This window comes from Haliaeetus albicilla, chromosome 28 (assembly GCF_947461875.1).
Source record: "Haliaeetus albicilla chromosome 28, bHalAlb1.1, whole genome shotgun sequence".
NCBI lineage: Eukaryota > Metazoa > Chordata > Aves > Accipitriformes > Accipitridae > Haliaeetus > Haliaeetus albicilla.
The window spans coordinates 2,047,030-2,065,886 of NC_091510.1; the positions used below are offsets into that span (position 1 = coordinate 2,047,030).

At 41.3% G+C, this 18,857-nt stretch overlaps 1 protein-coding gene across 4 annotated transcripts in view; it reads right to left on the reverse strand.

The window, feature by feature from the left end:
• NR1H4 (nuclear receptor subfamily 1 group H member 4) overlaps positions 1-16,340 on the reverse strand; it is a 40,121-nt gene extending 23,781 nt beyond the window's left edge. The window contains exons 1-4 of one of the 4 annotated variants that reach the window (XM_069773294.1): positions 16,034-16,331; positions 12,456-12,549; positions 9,690-9,829; positions 351-713 (exon numbers count right to left, since the gene is read on the reverse strand). In XM_069773294.1, coding sequence (XP_069629395.1) covers positions 351-713; positions 9,690-9,774 — 448 coding nt within the window. In that variant the 5' untranslated portion in view covers positions 9,775-9,829; positions 12,456-12,549; positions 16,034-16,331. Of the gene's footprint in view, positions 1-350; positions 714-9,689; positions 9,830-12,455; positions 12,550-16,033 lie in introns of all 4 variants that reach the window. The other 3 variants (XM_069773296.1, XM_069773297.1, XM_069773295.1) reach the window with 3 other exon arrangements.
• Positions 16,341-18,857: the final 2,517 nt, after the last annotated feature.

Sequence of the window (18,857 nt, forward strand, 5' to 3'; positions counted from 1 at the left end):
CTAGCACTGAACTCCCAGCGGCCTCCGTGGGTTTGGTTCCTTCCACAGCCTCCAAGACAGCAGAGCCAGGCTGCCAGGTCCCCACATGGAAGCTGTTCTTCAGTTTACCAAGAGCTAATGATGGCTCAAGAGCCGTGGGTTGGCCAGTGGTGCTCTGTGGTCACAGGACAATGGTGGAAGATGCTGTCAATCTGCCTTGGGGAAAATACAGAATAGCGTACACCAGATCCAAACGTAAATCTCTAAAATGCTTAATGACTCGGATAAAATTAACAAGACATTAAAAAAAAAAAATCAGAAACTGCTGTGCTTATTAGCTGAATTGTATTCTGTAATTGATGTCATCCTACCTTTGCATCCCTCACAAGTAAGAGCATTGTAGTGGTACCCAGAGGCTTTGTCGCCACAGACCACACAGAGCTCTTCTCCTTTCACCCTTCCCGTGGAGTGACCCAGTCTAGGCTTTTTGGCTGCAGGCATATCCATGATCTCCGTCTCCCTGGTGAACAAGGTCTCTGAGGGTATTCTCCTGAGCTCGTACATCCCGGGGGAATACCATTCCTCATGCTGCGGAGGGTAAAAGCCGAGGTTGGAGTAATAAGGCGGTGATGAAATCTGAGGCTGAACTTGGGGAAATGGCACACCGTTGTACTGTGCGTAAGGTGACACATCGGCCTCTTGCACTGGAGAACTCATTGGCTCTGAAAGGACACCTGGAAAATAATAATGCAAACCCAATTTCTATTACTACCATGAAACTGCAGTTATCAGAGAAGTTTCCACTTCCAGACATCCATTTCAAAAACAAGGCATAATCATAAAGACTGCATTATCTGAGCTCAGATTTGCTGTGGCCCTGGTCCTCCCCAAATACATTGCAAGATATTTTAAAAGTAACTTAGCTGTTCTCAGCCACTCCTTTATTATTGGTGGAAATGTCCGGCACTGGCACTTACGTTAAAAAATCTTGAAAGTTACCATGCAGCTAATTGTATAAATGTTCAAGAATGAGCAATCCACACCACAGAGAAGCTAGCAACCTGAATTAGGTCTCACAGCAGAATAAGAGAAATCCAAACAAAAGCCAAAACCCCTATGGCGTTGGTGAAAGCTAGATGAAGACTCAAACATCATGTTAATTTCTATTTAATTCTGAATTAATACATCATGACAAGGAATAACTGCACTGGATGACAAGAATGAGGCTTAATTAGAAAGCCAAGAACCTGAAATAAACCTTCCACTAGAGCCTGAAAGGGAAAAGTGAGGTTACCACGAAGGAACAGGGAAGATACTCCTAATACAGGTGGTGAAACGCGACCTTTTCGCCATCCCACGTCCAGTGGCTCCCAGCCTGGCCCCAGCCCCGCCGCTCCGCGCAGTTGTGCAGTTCTGATGGGAAGCATCTCCGTAATCCAGCACCGTTCACCTCTGAGCCAACGACAAACTGGCAGTGGTGCAAGGAATGGCAACCTTTCCTGTCGGGATCGACACAGTATCTGGAGACTATCTTAACTTTGCCCATTAAATAACAGGTTCAAAAATGCAAACAACTTAAGTCTCCTGTTTTGCTGTACTACAAGGACACCACCACCTAGCAGTCCCTGGACAGTGTAATTAAAATCAAGCCCATGTCAAACAGCTGAAAACAGCAATTTAAAAGTTATTTGCAAACTACTTCCTATCTTGTGTTGGAGAAAGCCACATCTTGCCGTTTCATGAACACACTGACACAATTCCTTCATTCGCTCCAAGAAGAGAAATCTGAGAAAAATAGTGCATATTTCCAGGAAGATGCTGAGTCCCATTTTACTGGAGACAACAGCAGTACAAAGAAATCATAGACTACTCTTTATTGGTGACCATTACTTAACAGCGCTTTAGAAGCATTCCAAAAACATTTTTGCTGACATCAGATCAGTTCCCTGGCAAGTCTCCTTCACTTCTGAGGAATCAGAAACAATGAAGAAGTGCTAACAGTTGAGAAGAGGGAACACCTGTAGTGACAACAATAATTCAAATCTGTGGCAGGGGATTCTTCCTTCTCCTTTCTCTCACTTCAGTTGGTGCCAGAAACTAACCTCTTTCGTTTCAGCTAGTTTTTCACTTTCAAGGTCTCATGCTCTTGCTCTGCAGCCTTCTGCCCTTCCTACTTTACCATGCTGCAGAAGCCATGCAAGTGTTTTGCATTTTGTGATTGCTGTATTGTCCACAGCACATCTTTGCCAATAGCAAATGTTGAGGTCCTAGTTCAAGAGTAAGCAGCAAGATGTATGTCTGCAAAAATGTGACACAAAACCAAATGACAATAATGGTGTCATTTATTAGTAACAATTAGTTTAATTATGGTTGCATTTAGTTGCTCCAGAAGAGGCCAGAGCCCTGAGAACTACACTAGCAGAAGCAGAATAGCAGAAGGCACTCCCCGAACCCAAGTTTATGCCCTTTAAATAAACAACATAGACATACAGAGACCCGAGACAAAATACAGGCACCTGGGGACTCTGCGGAAGGGCCTGGAGGTGAAGTTACAGCTTCATTCATCAAATGCAAACTGTCACTGATCCCTGCCAGCTGCAGCGGTCACAAAACACATAAAGGGTGAGGACAGCAATGATTTAATGATGACCTTTATTGTTCGGTATAGGCTTAATGAGCGGGTGGTCTTTCTTTAATTATATTTACCGTTTGTTGAGACTGCTACTCATAAAGACTGGTCAAGGTACTACAGGTACAAAAACTGGTGTTAACTGTGAGACACACAATCATTATACAAATCATTCGGTCTCTTTTTGGAAAGGAATCTGTTCACCATGGAGACCTAAGTTGTCATTTGCTAGTTAGTAATTACTTGGTTGATTGAGTTTTCTAAAAGATAGTGGGACAATCCCAAAATGAAAAGGAAGAGGCTAGTGATTTTTAACTTTATGCCATCCACAGGGAATGCCACAAAAGCTCTATGCCAGCCTCCTGCGCTGCTTGGGCCTCTGAAAGAGCAAGAAGAGAAGGCAACACTCCTTCAACAGTAAAAAAATAATCTCAGGGCTTGTTAAAAAACTGCTCTGTCCCACGCCACATTTGAAAACCACACTGATTTTTAGAATTCTGCTTTGCAAAGTACATACGAGTCTAGACCAAAGAGTTTCTTATCGCAAAAGAAAACTCATCTTATCTTGCCAACCGGAATGTACATATGCCTTTCTCCAGGTATATATTAGTGGAAGTCTGAGACGGGCTGGTCTCATGCCACTGTAAAGCATGAGCCAGCCCACTGGAGTCACTGGAGTGGCAGTAGTATAAGCAGTGAAAGTGAAATCAGAAATAAGCTCACTGGAATACAGCGATCTTTTACGTTTGTGTGGTCTTCACTATTTTGAAACATTTATCCGTTTTTCCTTTCAGAAGCGTACCTTTTACATTTTTAAAGAGAGACTGCTTAAGCACACACAAATGTGATGTTACTTATAGCTGTACATCTTTTAGACTGTGTTTTGCAAATAAATATTTTCAAGTGAAAAACATTTTACAGAAATCTGGAAAGCTTACTAATATCAAAGTGAAAACTTCACATAGATGTGGTCATCATTTTACAAATATTTTTCCACAATAGCACTTGCAGCTGAAACTCATCAGAGAGTTGTGCTTTTGTTCCTTTAAATTTTACACAGAATATTTTACATGAGACTTGAAAAATTATTTGATGTAGGCTTAACCACTTGCAGAAATGAAAGGGAATTTTCCTTGTAGGAGCTAAAGAGAGCCTTTTCAGTCTGCAGAATTATATTGAGGTTATGTGCAGACTGAAGGTGGTTTTATCCAGAATATTACAGAAATTACGAGATCGCATTTTAATGTAAAAGTTATTGAAGAGAAAAAAATTCTAAGAACATTTAAAATATGAACCTCTGACTCCCCATAGGGTATTCATGAAGGAACTTAAAGAAATAAGAACAAGATTCAGGATTAAATTTGGAAACCATAGCATAACCATTAATGAAATCCCGATTTAATTCCAAACAAATTATTTGCTGCAGATCTTTAAAGATCACTTGGTTTAAACAACCTTCTAGCATCCTACAGTTTCAAGGAAGAATGCAAGAATAGATGGCAAACACGTCCAAGTGAGAACATGACAATATCCTACCTCAGGCTGTCTTCAGTCTGACCATTTCTTGAAGAAAAATACTCTCCTTGAGGTACCCAGTCCTCCTTTCCCTCTCTTTTTGTTTTCCCCCTAAAGACTTTGTATAAATAAAACTTCTTAATTCTGCTTTGTCCGTATCCTGTTGCCTTCTTTACTGTGAGAACTTTCTTTAAGATTAGCGAAGGAGTGACACAGGCCAGAGGTTACATAGTTTACTGATTAACTTCATTACAGAGAAACTTGTTTGTAAATGTCTGAAACAATAGCAATGTCCGTTCCCAGCGTGGATTTACCTGGATAAAATTTGGTTACCGTTTAAGGGGATGCCTCCAAGTAGCCTAGCCATTGTAATTTTGTACCTGTTGTGGTTTATTTACAACAATATTTTTATCAGTAAATATGTAGTAATGTCAGGTGATTCTGTGCAATGGATTAACCACTTCAATATCAGAAGCAGCACGTTTTAGCTGACTGGATTTAAGCACAGAAATGTATTCTCAAAAAAAGGCCAACGTGCTCAGGCCATGCTGGACACATCTGCATGACAAGATAGAAGAGTGCCAGAGAGATGTCCTTGCCCCGAGGCCAAACGCCAAGGATCACTTCTCATCCACGTAGCTTAGGGGTAACTCCAACTCTCTCCGGGGTGGCCAGGGTGCGCCTGCACCGCGCGGTCTTTGCTGCTGACCTCGCCCTTCTGGGCCCACGTAGCCGTTAGCGTTTAATATACGTCGCGTCGGTTCAAAGCCTCTGTAACGTTGCGAGGGCTGTGTTGGATGCCACCCCAGCACTACTGGGACAGCTTGAAGTCAAGATCGTGTGGCACGCCTTGGTTTGACGGCAGCTGAAGTACGAAGGTACAAACCCCACCGAGACAGGGTCAGAGGGGAGTGTGGGGTAAAAGGACCCAAACCTACTGCAGTCTTGGCCATGCTGCCTTTTTGGAAGCAGTCCCTGGAGTAAGCCCAGGTCTTAAAGACACCTACTAAAGCAATCCAAAAGAGAGCCCCAGAGCAAGATAAGAGTAGAGTAGTGTCAAGATGGACAGTCAAGGGTGCTGTGCCCCTTTCAGTCTTCAGCCTCTTTCTTTTAGCACTGTGGATGAGCCCACTAAGACCCATCACATCGTGACCAGAAGTAGGTCTGAGGATCACGCCTGGAAGTAAATAGGCAGAGAGTCAAGACCCAGACTGCAAGATTCCCCTTATTTCACAGAACGGTCTCCTTTCCAGGACAAGATCCACAAATGGCTCACACGTGCACAACAGAAAGCATCGCACAAATGCATTTTGGTTTTGCCTTGCTCGGCGGTGCAACCTTCACCCTCAGAGCCCCGTTCACCTGCATTCCTTCTCGTTAATTTTTTTTTTCTCAGATTGCTACTCTGTTTGGTTTGGCACTCTTCATAATTATTATACATACATGATACTCTGTTTTAATTTGTGTTGGTTTGTGTCCTTGTGATTTGGGGGTCTGTTACGGGGCTAATTATCTTCTCTGCAGGGATGAAGCCAGATGTTGCATCATCTGCCAGGTGGTGCTAAAGGTAAGTAGTTATTTAACATATCTTATGATCTTGAAGCTGTTTAATCAGTTTGGACACTTGATCCTACTATCTTTTTTATTTTAAAAAAGCATAATCAGAACAAATATAAATTTATCTAAAGGGAGTCAGCCTTTTAAGCTCATCTTAGGCACAACAATTAGGCCTACAACAATTTTCAATGGCATTTTGTTGTTTTTACATTGTCATATATTTAAGACAAGTTTAGATGTATTGCTTTCTTTTCCGTCTTGTTACATGTCATTTTTTGTTTATTCTTCCTTGTTTGTTTCAATACAGCTTTTAAGAGCACTCATTCACCCCCAAAACTTCTTTCTCAGCTAGGGATATGGACAATGAGGGTGGCGTTTCTTGTCTTGTTATATTTCGATGTCACATTACAAGATGACATTATCAGGCCATCAAAAAATACTTAAAATAGGTCTTTATTCATTTTAAGCATATAATAGTACTGACTTATCTTTCCAGGTTCTTGGAAATAATTCCATCTCTGATAGCTGAAGTTTCACACTTAATATCTTGCATATTAATAACTCCTGTATAAAGTGCTCTCACAGAAAATAGAATGGGACTATTACTTTGAAGGCCTGCTACTTACTTATATAAACGACAGTTTGAGTCAACTGCTGTATATATTTCAGATGCCATGCAAATATATAAGTTTACCCTCCACATTTAAAATATGAAGGAGACATTTTTGGTGTCTGAAAATTAGTTCGGTCCCTTGTAAAAAAGGGCAAGTGATAACCATTGGAAAAAATAAGATAATGGAGATATAGGTATTTAACACACGTATTGGCCCTAATATGAAAAACTTTCAAAGGCAGTTGGAAGAAGTTGTCAAATACGTTTCTGCAACAGTCTTGCTGTCCCAGCAGAACTGCCAAGCCTTAGGGGAAGGCTTGTCAGCTTCAGCTAACGCACCTCAGCATCTTCTAGGTCACAGCCTGTGTCCAGTCAATTTGGAGCGAAGCGGAGGAGCTCAGAGCAGTCTATGTCTATCATGGTAGAAGCGTCCACAGAATAAATTCATGGCTCTAAAGTGAACTACAAAGCTCCCAAAGGTTTTAAAGGAGACCAGGGTTTCAGTCCTAAATTACAGGGGTTCAAAAATGCGGATCGGTAGGTGTGTCACTCTCTTAGTGCAGTATATGAAACTGGACCAGCCTTCACATAGCCGGCCCCGTTCAATTCAATGGGGCTTGTGAAATAAAAACAGGGTTTGACTGAGGAAGAGCAGCATCTCAACAGGATAGGTCCCATCGAGACACATGCACCCCCGGGATTTCTTGTCACCCAGAGTCCCTTTCCCTCGCTGGGAAAACCAGAGCTGCAAGGAAGAAAAAGTTGATCTCGCAGGCAGATGCTACAGAGGATGTATCATTTTAATTTGGCCACTTCTTCAAAAAGATATTTTCCATAAAGAGATCTAGGATGTTTCTAAATCTCCTCAGTAGTGAGGTAGAAAAATAGAAGCAGTTTTCCAAGAAGACAGGATGGAAGGGAAGGACCCTCACTTCTGCTGGGTTAAAGATCCTTCCTCATTTGTATTTTGAGCCCCCTTTTCCAGGGACTCATAGCTACAGAAGTGAAAAACTGCAGTTAAAACACACTAACTCCAAAGACATAAAGAGATACTTCATCTCAGACATACACCGTTAAAATAGCAACATAAAATTTCCAACTACTGAAAGGTAGAAAACCTTTTTTTTTTTTTTTTCCTTTAAGCTCTTCTGAAACCTGCTGCAACTAGGAATCTTGAGGGTGAGTACATTAGAAGTGTCCTGGAATTACCATGGTGATGAGTCTCACAGCACAAGCAGCTCACTACTGACAACATTTCTTTTGAGAAACCTGGAGCTAATGTTTGGAGATGCACTTAGATTTGTTTCTGAAGGTCTAAGAACACTCTCCCCATAGACTGAGTGAAGCATAATGAAAAGATAATATATTTCCAAGGCTTTTTGCTGAATATGAGTATGCATCTTTGAAAAAGGAGACTTTTGGATAAAGGCTGATGTTTGTAAGCCAGCAGTTTCTCACTTTTATTACATTAGAGCTGTAATATGAGAGAAGTCCTGGGAGAAATGTGTATTCTAAGGCTCATTTAAAAGAAAAGCTTTCTTCCTGTTTCTTTGAGTTCACAAGTCTCTACCTACCAAAACTGAATGTCAAAAAAAAAATGCAAATAGTTTACAAATATAAAATTGAGAGGCAAAGTCATTTCCTATAAGCATTTTGAAGAGATGGAATCATGTTTTCACAATGAGTAATTTTCTCTGTGGACTTAGTTGCATGTTATTTCTGATGGTTTTTTTCCAGCTATAAAAGCAAAAGACACTAAATCTGTAAAGAATTCACTTCTGAGACTTGAGTGACATCCCACAAAACTGGACCAAGTGGCCGTACAAAACAGAAGTCAGCTTAAGTGAAACCCAGCAGGAGTGCTAAGTCTCTTTCCTAATGGGACCCTGATTCAACCCCTTAATACATTATTTCTTTCTGTTACAGAAGTGTCAGTTTGAATTAAATCTCCATTGTGCTAAGCTCTGAATACCTATAATGGGAGACACAATCTCTCCTCTGAAGACCTCACAATTTCTGAGTAAGATTTCAGTGTGGAGGGAAAGTATTTTACATTAACAGGCTTCCTTGTATTTTGAAGCTAGCTGATCGTTACTCTTTAAAAATAATGAAATAATTAGTGGAAAAGTAGACATCAGGGGGGAAATCTTCTTGACAAAAATCTGAAGTAGTTCAGTTATGTGGGACTTTTAAAGGGATGACTGGATGTAAAATTTGGCACCCTAGATTTGAACATCATTCTCCTCTTTGTATATCATGGCCTGACATTGGAATTAACAGGTAGCAAGGAAGTGGTTTAGCTATTTACACATACTTTTTTTAACAACTGCAAAAACATTTCTCGCACCAAAACCCAACATATTTAGGGAAAAAACCAATAATACACAGTAATGCAATGTGGTTTGGTTATCATTAGTGAAAGTGCTTTAGTTTAGCTGTACGGAGCCAAGACACTGGAATTGGTCTGATTTGGGGAGATGTTCCTGACTCCTAAGGGCTCTGCAGCAGGGATGGCTCCACGCGTCAGAGTTCCTCCATGCCCAAGCCACTATTCTTGTTTCAGATAGATGAAACTGAAATGTTCTCAATTTTTCCAACACTCAAAAAGACAGAATTCTGCTCTTATTTGGACTGGAAACTTCTGAAGTGCTGCAGCTTTCTGTGGGGGTCTGTATTGTGTGGGAGGCTCTGAATGTATCATGTTACTCAATGAAGGTCCCCCTCTGCTGCCAAAAAAAAGGCTAAAAAATGTATTATTCTCTCTCTTTTTTTTTTCCTTAGCAGTGCATATAACAGAAGACAGCTTCCCCATGCTTATAAAATATTGACCAAGAATTCTTCATTCATTAACAAACACATGCTTAGCCTTAAAAAATTCAGTGGAACTGGAGCAAGGAGAATTTTCCAGCCTGCATTACAAATTTTTTTGTGCATTGAAGTTAATAGCATAAGTTTTTAATCATCTCAATAAGACAATGGTTTTAATTTAGGTGAAATTACTTTCATAAATTTGCATATGGCAACGCAAATACATTGTAGTATAATTTTATTACAAATTAACTGAAAATATACCTGCTCAGCTTGATTTAAAAGACTCACATGAAGAAAACATCCAGCCTACATACAAAGGTCTGTCTTTGCAGAATGGTTTCACATATTAGAATAGTGTTATAAAACCAACTACAAGCTCTGCTATGAGCAGTGACGAGAGCAATAGTGTGCAGGATTACATTAACACGACAGACCCATTATTTGTCATTCCTTCCATAGGTGTTGAAGATTCAAGAAGGTTGGTATGTGTCAACCACACATCCTTGACTTGAGATTTCAGTGCATTTTCTTCTAGGCTTCTGAGTAAAGGATAGCTTGCTATTTTAACCTAATTTGGTGACTTACCAAACAAATGAGGACCTTCAGCAAGAGAAAATCCATCAGCAGGGGCTAGCTGGTGATGTCCTATTAAATTCATTTCAGATCCCATTTATTCTTTGGTTCAGGAAGAATATGTCAATTAAGAAATAGGTTGAAAGGAGACCCTGAAAGATATAAAGCAAAAATAATATTTAAAACAAGATAACTATTTTTTGTGTACCTATTATAAGGCAGGATTCAGGAGGTTGTTTCAATATTTACTGTGACAAACGCCAGCTTGAAGTTACAATCCCTAATTCAGCCTTTAAATAAAATGCTGCATCTAGTTTGTTTGTTTTTTCCTTGCTGTGGTATATTTTATTTGCCATCCTTCTGCTGTTCATTTAAAACTAATGGCAGTTTATGCTCAACCTTATTCAAATATTCACAGACCGAAGCACTGGCCTGACCTGCTGAGGGCACGCTGCTCAGCCCCCCTTCCAGGGAATACCAGTTGTTTGCATTACTTTTTCATCAGCCTTTCATCATTGCACAGTTTTCGCTTACTGAAAAAGTGTAAGTTTATGGTTAGGTCAGAAGAACCAAGCCAGGAGACTTGAGTTTAATTTCCAGTGACTGGCTCTTTATCTTGCCTTCAGTAATTACTGTCTGAACAAGATCAACGGTGGCAAAAACAGAAAGCAAAGCCTTGGTCTAACAACCGGGCTCGCCCACCCGCTCCCTTTGTGGTCCCAAGCAGCCGTATAACTCCGGCTTGGGAAGGTCGGGAGATGCTTGTGCCCGCTCACCAGCCTGCTTTCCTAGCAGGTCAGATGGAGAACCTTTCATCTCCTGGGGCTGACAGTGGCATCCTACCCAGGTCGTCTTCTTCCCGCTCCGACCGCCGGGCTATCAAATAAGAGGGAAGAGACCTGCCGTAGCCTCCTACTCGAGCGGAGGCTACAGCGAGAGCGGTGCCTTGCCCAGGAGGAAGGTGGGCAAAAGGATCCCTCGCCCAGGTTGGGCTCACGTAGGTGGGATGGGGCAACGCAGGATTGCATTTGAGGCAGGACCGTCAGCAACAGAACGTACAGCTCCAACAAGGAGACGTCTCAAGGGTTTAGGCAGACACCAAGGGGATTCTGCATAAAGTTGACAGGAATCTTGTTTTTCTTTGTTTTAGACTCTTGATTCTTTATTCGGTTTTATTCCCGTGGGACTGTCCCTGGGACTGCGTTTCCACTCACGGAAGGGATTTGAGAGTTATAGCCCAGCCTGCTTCCCAGTGAGGGCTCAGCATGTTTCTCGAGCAGAAGTGAAGTCATCTGACAAAAACGTGAAGGCGGCAGGAGGCCCCAGTGCTGAGCAGACTGGGAAGTAGCTTGTAAGAGTGGCAAGCACACTGTGTAATTATATTCAGATTTGTCCATAAGGATTCATTAATTTCTTTCCTAACATAAACAAAGGCCCTCTAATTAGACAGATGCATTTTAAATGTCCACCCACAGATAATTTAAACAGTTTACTCAGAAATGTCAAAAGCTACTTGTATCGCAGACCAGATAGGGTTCTTGTGGCGAATAACATGTAAACACACAGTCTCAAATCTAGCACAGAAACACAGTTTTGCAACAGCAAAAAAACCATCCCTGTATGGGATGGGGGTTGACAACCAGCCCAGCCACCCCAGTAGGCACACGTCAACTTCCAACCACAATACGGCCCCGCCACCACGTTTGCTGGGGAAGGTTTCTGCTGGACTGGAGAGATGGGGCTGCTCACGTGGCTGCAAAGGTCCTACAGTTCCTGACAGCCAGTTTTCTCATGAACTGCCCATGAGAGACCCTTGGAAGGGGGTTCCTCTTACAGCCCATTTCAAGGGTTCTGCGATGGGAGAAGACAGCAGCACAGCCAAGACCCTAACAGTGGTCAGTAAGAGAAGCATCAAAATGGGGCATCTTCAGAGGGCTCCTGAAGGTTTCTCTGGATTTTCTTGCTGAAGACCAGAGGAGAGAGGCCATCTCCAGCCTCTCCTCATGTCCAAGCCCTTCGATAGCTTTCTTACAGCTCACAGGCGTGCAACCCTTGCAGTTCCTTGCAGGATTAGCTCTCCTTGCAGCCAGACTTGAATATTGTGTTCCGACACTACTACAGCTTCTCATGTTTCCTCCTCGGACCCAATATGAGGAGCTAACACTGCAACAGCTAACATGTCAGCATTGGGATTCTGATTTTCTATATGTTCATACAGAGACTAGAACTTATCTGCTTAGGCAATGTTGGATGTTATATCAAAATACTTTAAGGACAGTCCCAAGATGACACGCATTTTAAAGTATTTTGTTAGACTGTCAGTATACGGTCAGACTTTCAATGCATAGCTTATTAGCTTGTAAGGTATATATCCTGCATCTGTCTAGTCTGTGCTGCAAATAAAGGAGAAAGCAAGCAAGCTATATTTTTAAATGCTAATATAGTGTCTGTGTTTTTACGGTCTCTTTGAAATGTCTATAAACTTCTTTCTTGTTTCTTTGAGGCTATTCCATTTTTTAACACATCATTAGATAATGTCACTCCTTAACTTCAAGATAGACTTCTTAGAATCTATTATTCTTTACATACACACAAACCCACCCTTGGTGCTATTAGTACTGCCTTGTTTATAGTAGAAACTTGAGGATATATTTGTCATGACCTCCCAGTATGCTAGGACATTACAGGTTTTGTAACTCTACCCCTCCTGCCACATTAATTTTGATCTAGCTAGTGTCAGTTTGAGTCAAATGTTCATTACAATTTTACAGTCCCCACCTTTTTTAATACTTCATTTTCTTTAATATATTCAGCTGATGTAGACCATTTACTGGATTTCATGGAGGAAATTAATCCTGTCTTCTGAGGATTTCTGCAAGGCACAAGACATGATCACCATTAAAAAGGCTGGAAATATATTTTCCAGTACATGTAGCTTTGCTACTGTAAATTTACCTGAACACCAAACTCTTCATTAAATACTGGTAGACATGTTGCTTTGATTTGTCCCTGAATCCAGCCTGTTGTGAGCCATCTATCCTATATTAGATTTATCCAATTAATTTCACCGGTATTTAAAAGCAGCAGCTACTGATTTCCAGCTTTCAGACCTACACCAGGTACACACTACTGAGCATTCGAGCACCACTTATTCCACACCTTGTTCCGTTCTGAGAAATAGTATAGGTCACCCTAAGTCGGTGTCGCAGGGCATCACAGGGGCGGATTCCACGTTCAACGAGCTGGTGCCAGGTCGCGCACCCCGTCACGTTCAACGAGCCGGTTCCAGACCGCGCACCCCGTCACGTTCAACGAGCCGGTGCCAGGTCGCGCACCCCGTCACGTTCAACGAGCCGGTGCCAGGTCGCGCACCCCGTCACGTTCAACGAGCCGGTGCCAGGTCGCGCACCCCGTCATCAGCCTCTTCTCAGCCCAACCCTCCTGGGCTGGTGCTGCAGTCAAACAGCTGTGGTCCCAGCCGGCCGCAGCTCCCGTGGAGCAGGAGCATCGCTCCAGCCGGTGGGATATTCGCAGCCAGCAGACGTACAGAGGCACCCAAATTGCTAGCAACACGGCTGGGTGACAAAGGGTTCAATGTGCGGCACCGATGCACAGAACCTTTTGGCAAAAGTATACCTTCCAAAGATAGAGGGTCTGAGGCGTTTTTTTGGCTGGTGACAAAGTTATATCCTCTCAGCTTCCAGAACACGTTCACCTGCGTGACCTGGGATCAGAAGTCACTCTCAATTCAGATTTCTTTAGCGACCAAAACCACATAATAGTGGAATGCTTCTTGATACTTGCAGGCGTCTTTGGCATGACTAAACATTCATAGGTATTTCTACCTCACGAAGTGTATCTTTTAGGTACTGCTATCAAGATGAATCTAGACTGCTTTTGCCTACTTGCCTGATACTCCATCCTGAGATGTAACAAAAAAAGAATGCATCAGATGATGGGTAAAAGCTGAAATAAAGGCGATAGGTGCACAGGAACTCAATATTGCTCTCCAAATTAAGACCCCCTCAAGAGAAATTAAGAAGCATGGGAGAAGTTACAAAGCTTTTTTTTTTCCCCAAATAATTATTTTAGTTAACTTGTTAATAAAGCTATTTAGTCTAGCACCTTTTGAGATTATTTTCATAGGCCAAAAATATACAGCAAAGAAAAACAGAGATCAGTATGTAAAGTAAAATATATGCCCAATTGCTTGAGATTATTTTCATGAATTGCATATTAAGAGCTCTGAATTACATAAAATTTTATCACATGTATTCTTTAGCATACTTCAGAACAGTCAATCAGTGCATGTTTATGTATTCTACATGTAACTGAGAAAACTGAAATGTATGTTTTTACATATGTGGTTTATTCTTTCACCATATGTATGTGCATGCATGTTTATTCAGCTTTCTTTCAGGATATTTGTTCATGGGAGTGTACAAATATATATGTATACACATATGCATGTGGGTGTAGGTTTCAGATTTATTGTGGACTCATCAGTGGACTACCTCTGACCCTACTATGGTCAGTAGCAAAGCTTCCCCTGGCTTCCGTGTAAGCAAAGCCAAGCCTCTTAATGAAATAATTAAAGTTAAAATCAGCTGGGCTCACTGAAAGACAAAAGCATCATAGCCCCATACTTTCAGGTAAAGTAAAAATATGTTTGATCATCAGGAAATCTCCATGATAGTCTAATTATGTTTTACCTTCGGAATAAGAATGATTGAATCTATTTAAGTTACTCAGTAAAGGAAGATATATCAAAGCACCGGCAAAATTTTTCACGAATATTAGTGAGGTACATTTCCCTCCTTCTGTCCCGTAATATTGTCCTATTCTTTACACATCTGGCTGCCAATTGCTCAAAGAGAAATTTCAGTAACATCATTAATCTATGGTCCGATCCAAACACTGTTAATATCAATATGAAAATTCCCATCTAGTTCACAGGCTTTTGATCTGGCCTCATAGCCTTTTTGTAGAATATTTATGTAGTGCCTCGCTTATTTGAGAGGCTTTTTTATTTGCTTGCTTGTTTGTTTCAAAGTGTATCAAAGAGACATGAAAGCATTAGGAAGATTTGTGCTCCTTGTTCCTAGCCTTTTGCTGCCAGATCATTTTGGCATGTGTGGCACCACGGGCAGCTACACAGCAACTGATGCAAAATATAAGCAACAATATAAGCAAGTCTGAGAACCAGAGGCAGGACTGGTGTTACTGTGTTGGTCTGAAATTTAACGTTTAGATTTTTTAATGTGACATTTAAAATCAGAGTAGCAAAGAGACACAGGACACAGGAAAAAAAAAAAAAAAAGGATATTCTTACAGCTTAATCCTGAAGCAAAAATAAATATCTTTAAGTCAGTCACAACTAGAACTGAAAACTCTACCAGACGTCTCGGTGGCATTTCTGTAAGTAGGCAAGTAACTTCAAAGAGTGGGGCCAGCTTCTGACTGTCCCTGGGGTGACCTGCTGAACACCATTTCTCTGTGTCTTCCTTTCCCCAGCTCCTTTTTCATTTCTCACCGGATAAAAAAGCAAACCCTCCTTTCTTAACCTGTTTTTGGACTCCTGTCTAGCCTAGTGGGGTCCCAATCTAGTTTGGGATCTCTAGGTTCTCTGTAATACAAGCAATAGCAGTAAAAATAACAAAAGCCAAATGTGTCCCACCATGATTTTAGTTTTCTGAAGATAAATGGCTAGCTGGAATTCTCAGAATAAACGGACGTTTTAAAAACTGGCAATGGATTCAAATAGTAATCACTTGAAATGTGAAACCCCCTTTTGCTTGTGCTAGTTATGTGAAATAAGTGCTAAAGTCCTGGACTTCGGAAGATGCACCTGGAATCTGTACCCAAAACTGTCAAACAAAGAAATTGCATAAAACAAATAGAACTATTCCCTTTCTGGACTGTCGTCTGTTCTCCCATTAATCACATTTAAAACATTTTCTCTTCCTAAAAGGAAAAGAAATTAACAAACCAGTACAATTTTAAAGCTGATGCACATAATTAACTAGACAGTGTTATTACAGGAAAGACTCAGTATCAAAGTTATGCTTTCTTTTCCAGTGACACACAGACACAGAAGCCAGCTTTCTAAAGACAAATTCCAACACCGTCATTATTTTTCATGACCTTAACATTTTTTTCCCAAGGGGAATTCCTGCTGTTGCGCCAGTTTTGTACATGAAATGACTTCTTATGTTTTTCTTCAATAAAATACTAGCTTTAAAAATCTTTTTTTTCTGGTCAAAAATCCATTAACATCCACTAAATAATTCAGGTGAGAAAATTGCTTTTATACTATACAACAGCAAGAGCTATCAGTTTAAGGAATTATTACTTACTGTTCTTTTCTGGAAGACTGCAGATGGCAGGATGTAAGACAGTTCTGCGCTCAGTTCAGTATCCTAACGATTCTTACACAGGAACATTTTTGTTTTGGTTTTGGTTTTTTTTTTTTTTTTAGGTTTAGCAGAAGCCTGTAGTGATAACACAATGAATCAAAGCTTGGGCTCATTGTCTCAGTGCCCTAATGGACAAGGATTACTCATTAACAATTCTTTCTTTGCGAAACTCTCCAAACACAGGCTGTATTAAAACATTGTGTATCCCAGCTTGTCCATCATCAGACACTTGAGATGCTCATTATTACTCTGGCTGGGTGCAGGGGGGAAGTTGGCTCAAAAAGTGGGGCGATAGTACCTTGCTGCTGATTATAACACTTTTCTAGCACATGCACATTTTTATGACACTCGCAGCCTCCTTGTCTTTCCCACCCAAGGAGCCCAGATGTCATTCCAGCACATATACTTGACTTCTAAGTATTTCTGTTACTCTTTACACTTTTTTGGGGAACTGAGCATCACACTGAGTACTGAAGAAGCAGAACGGGCTATAAATTACAGCATCACAGGGATCTGGGGAAATTAAAGTTCAGTTCCCGGATCTGCCACAGTCTCTAACAAACTGCATCATTTTGATTTGGGCTCGTCCCATAAAGCTTTAGGCATGAAACAGAGGCCCATAACTTTAAACCTAGTAGTCTTACGCAACTTTTGTGCACAAGGGGAAGAAATTGGTACCTGTAGGTGGTGAATCACCACCCGGGTGGGCTGCACTTCATCTGAAAACACTGATCTCTTGCCACTGACAAAAAGGGGACCTCGAACCGCTACGTCCCCACTTACCCAGTAGAGGAATTTAAAGTGGAACGAATCCAGGCTGTGCCGTTTCAACATCCCACCTACACAGCAAGGGTAATAATACCCTGTTTTGCGTTGCTAAACATATCCAGTGGGGGGGAGTTGATCTGGCAGTGGTATTGAGGCAGATTTCAGCCAGAAGAAACAGCCGGCAGCATCCCTCGTGGCAAACGAGTTCATGTCTGCTACATGGTATACGCTCTCCATCCTTCTCTACATATTTGCACTGTCTGATAAAGAGTGAATACACAGCGACACAAGCTGTCCCTCCTACTCCAGAAGAGAGAGGCACTGGGCAACAAACACAGTCTTCTCTAGGAGAAAGGTGACAGTTGCTGGCCCTGAAACTATCAAGAGTAAAATTCCCTTGCTTTCCCCCAGCTTCAGAGAACAAAAAAAATTAAAAGGTATATTGATCCTTAAGCTTATATCAAGGAAACTGAAACTCTATCTTTCTCTTTTAAATGTAATAATAAAGGGTCTTTCTCATGTGTTGTCTCGCTTGCAAATTCACCTGGTAGCCAGCCAAACACACGTGGTATGACAGGTTTCTGAAAAGATCAATGGGAGAATGATGCCATAAGGCTGTCACTGGACACTAGCACTCCCAAGGGGGTACTGCTGTCAGGGATTTATGCCTACAGTTCATTCCAGCAGGCACTGGCCATGTAGTAAGTACATTTAAGTCTCTCAGTCTTCATTTCTGACTTCCTGAAAGCCATCAGTCCTGTAAAACAGAAATCTCATCGTTTACAAATTCACGTTTAGCAAAATTGACAAAGCACTTTCAAATAAGAGAATTATTTTCAAAACAACCCTGCCCACAGGAGACAGGCGGTCTCCGCAACTCCAAACATGCCACCATCCCGTCTTTATATTCCAGTAAATGTCCACTCCGGTGGTGCCTAGGAAACACATGCCAAAACCCCTCTGTCTTTGGTCATCCTGAGGCCAGTGATGGGATTTGTCCCTTATCAGCTGAAGCAGCGGAGGCTGAGACAAGAAGTCCAACAAATGTCATATTATGCCTCATGAAGCTTTCTGTGTCTCAGCTAGTTCTGAAGACCTTAAATCGCTTTTTCAGCTTTCAGCCTCCTGCAACATTGGTCCTAGAGAGCTGGTGGCACAGAGCAATTGCTATTTAGAAGTCCCTGGAGACCAACTTTCAATAGAGGTTCTTCCCCAAAAAGCATTTTCCTCTGTGTGGATGCTGTTTGTCAGACAGAGAAGAGCTCACCACAAAGGAAACCAAATTTAATGGCCCTATTCACTAACAAATTTGTTGCATTAAAACCTTTTTCCTTTCCTTACAATAATAAAGAGGCAAGTGGTGAAGTGGTGCTTTGTCCACTAATCAATACTTTCAAGACATTATTGGAAAAAGCAAAGAAAGAATCCACATGATCAAAAGAGGAGATGTTGCCTGTGGCAACGACATCTGGCATTACTAGTTCAAGCCAGGTGTTCATATTTTATCGTGGCTGATGTGCAAATGAAAATTGAACAGAAAGGAATTAGAGCAAATCAAATATATCTCCTTTAGTGTTACAAGAGACTAGCTACACAGCATCAAGGGAGAGAAGAGGAAGGGAAAAAATTCAAATCCAGTTACTTATAAATAGAATATCTTTTTAAGATAGCATTGCATGCTATAATTTTTAAAATTTCAGAAAATTTATTAACATCCTAAAACTTCTCTAGACAATACTAACATTAATCCTGTAACCCCACACTCCAGGAAAGAATTGGAGGTTTTGTCATAGCTCCTGTTTGCTGCTCCTCCTCCTGCTACTCTGCCTTTTCTCCACTGAAATAATTGCCATCCCATGCTCGCACTGACGAGGTAGCTCCATGGCCTCAGCCATAGAAAGGTAAGACAATTCCTGGCAACAAAGTAGTTTGTCATCAGAATTGTGGATGGGAGAATCTAGCACAGAAGAGGATAGGGGGAAAGGAAGAAAAGGTA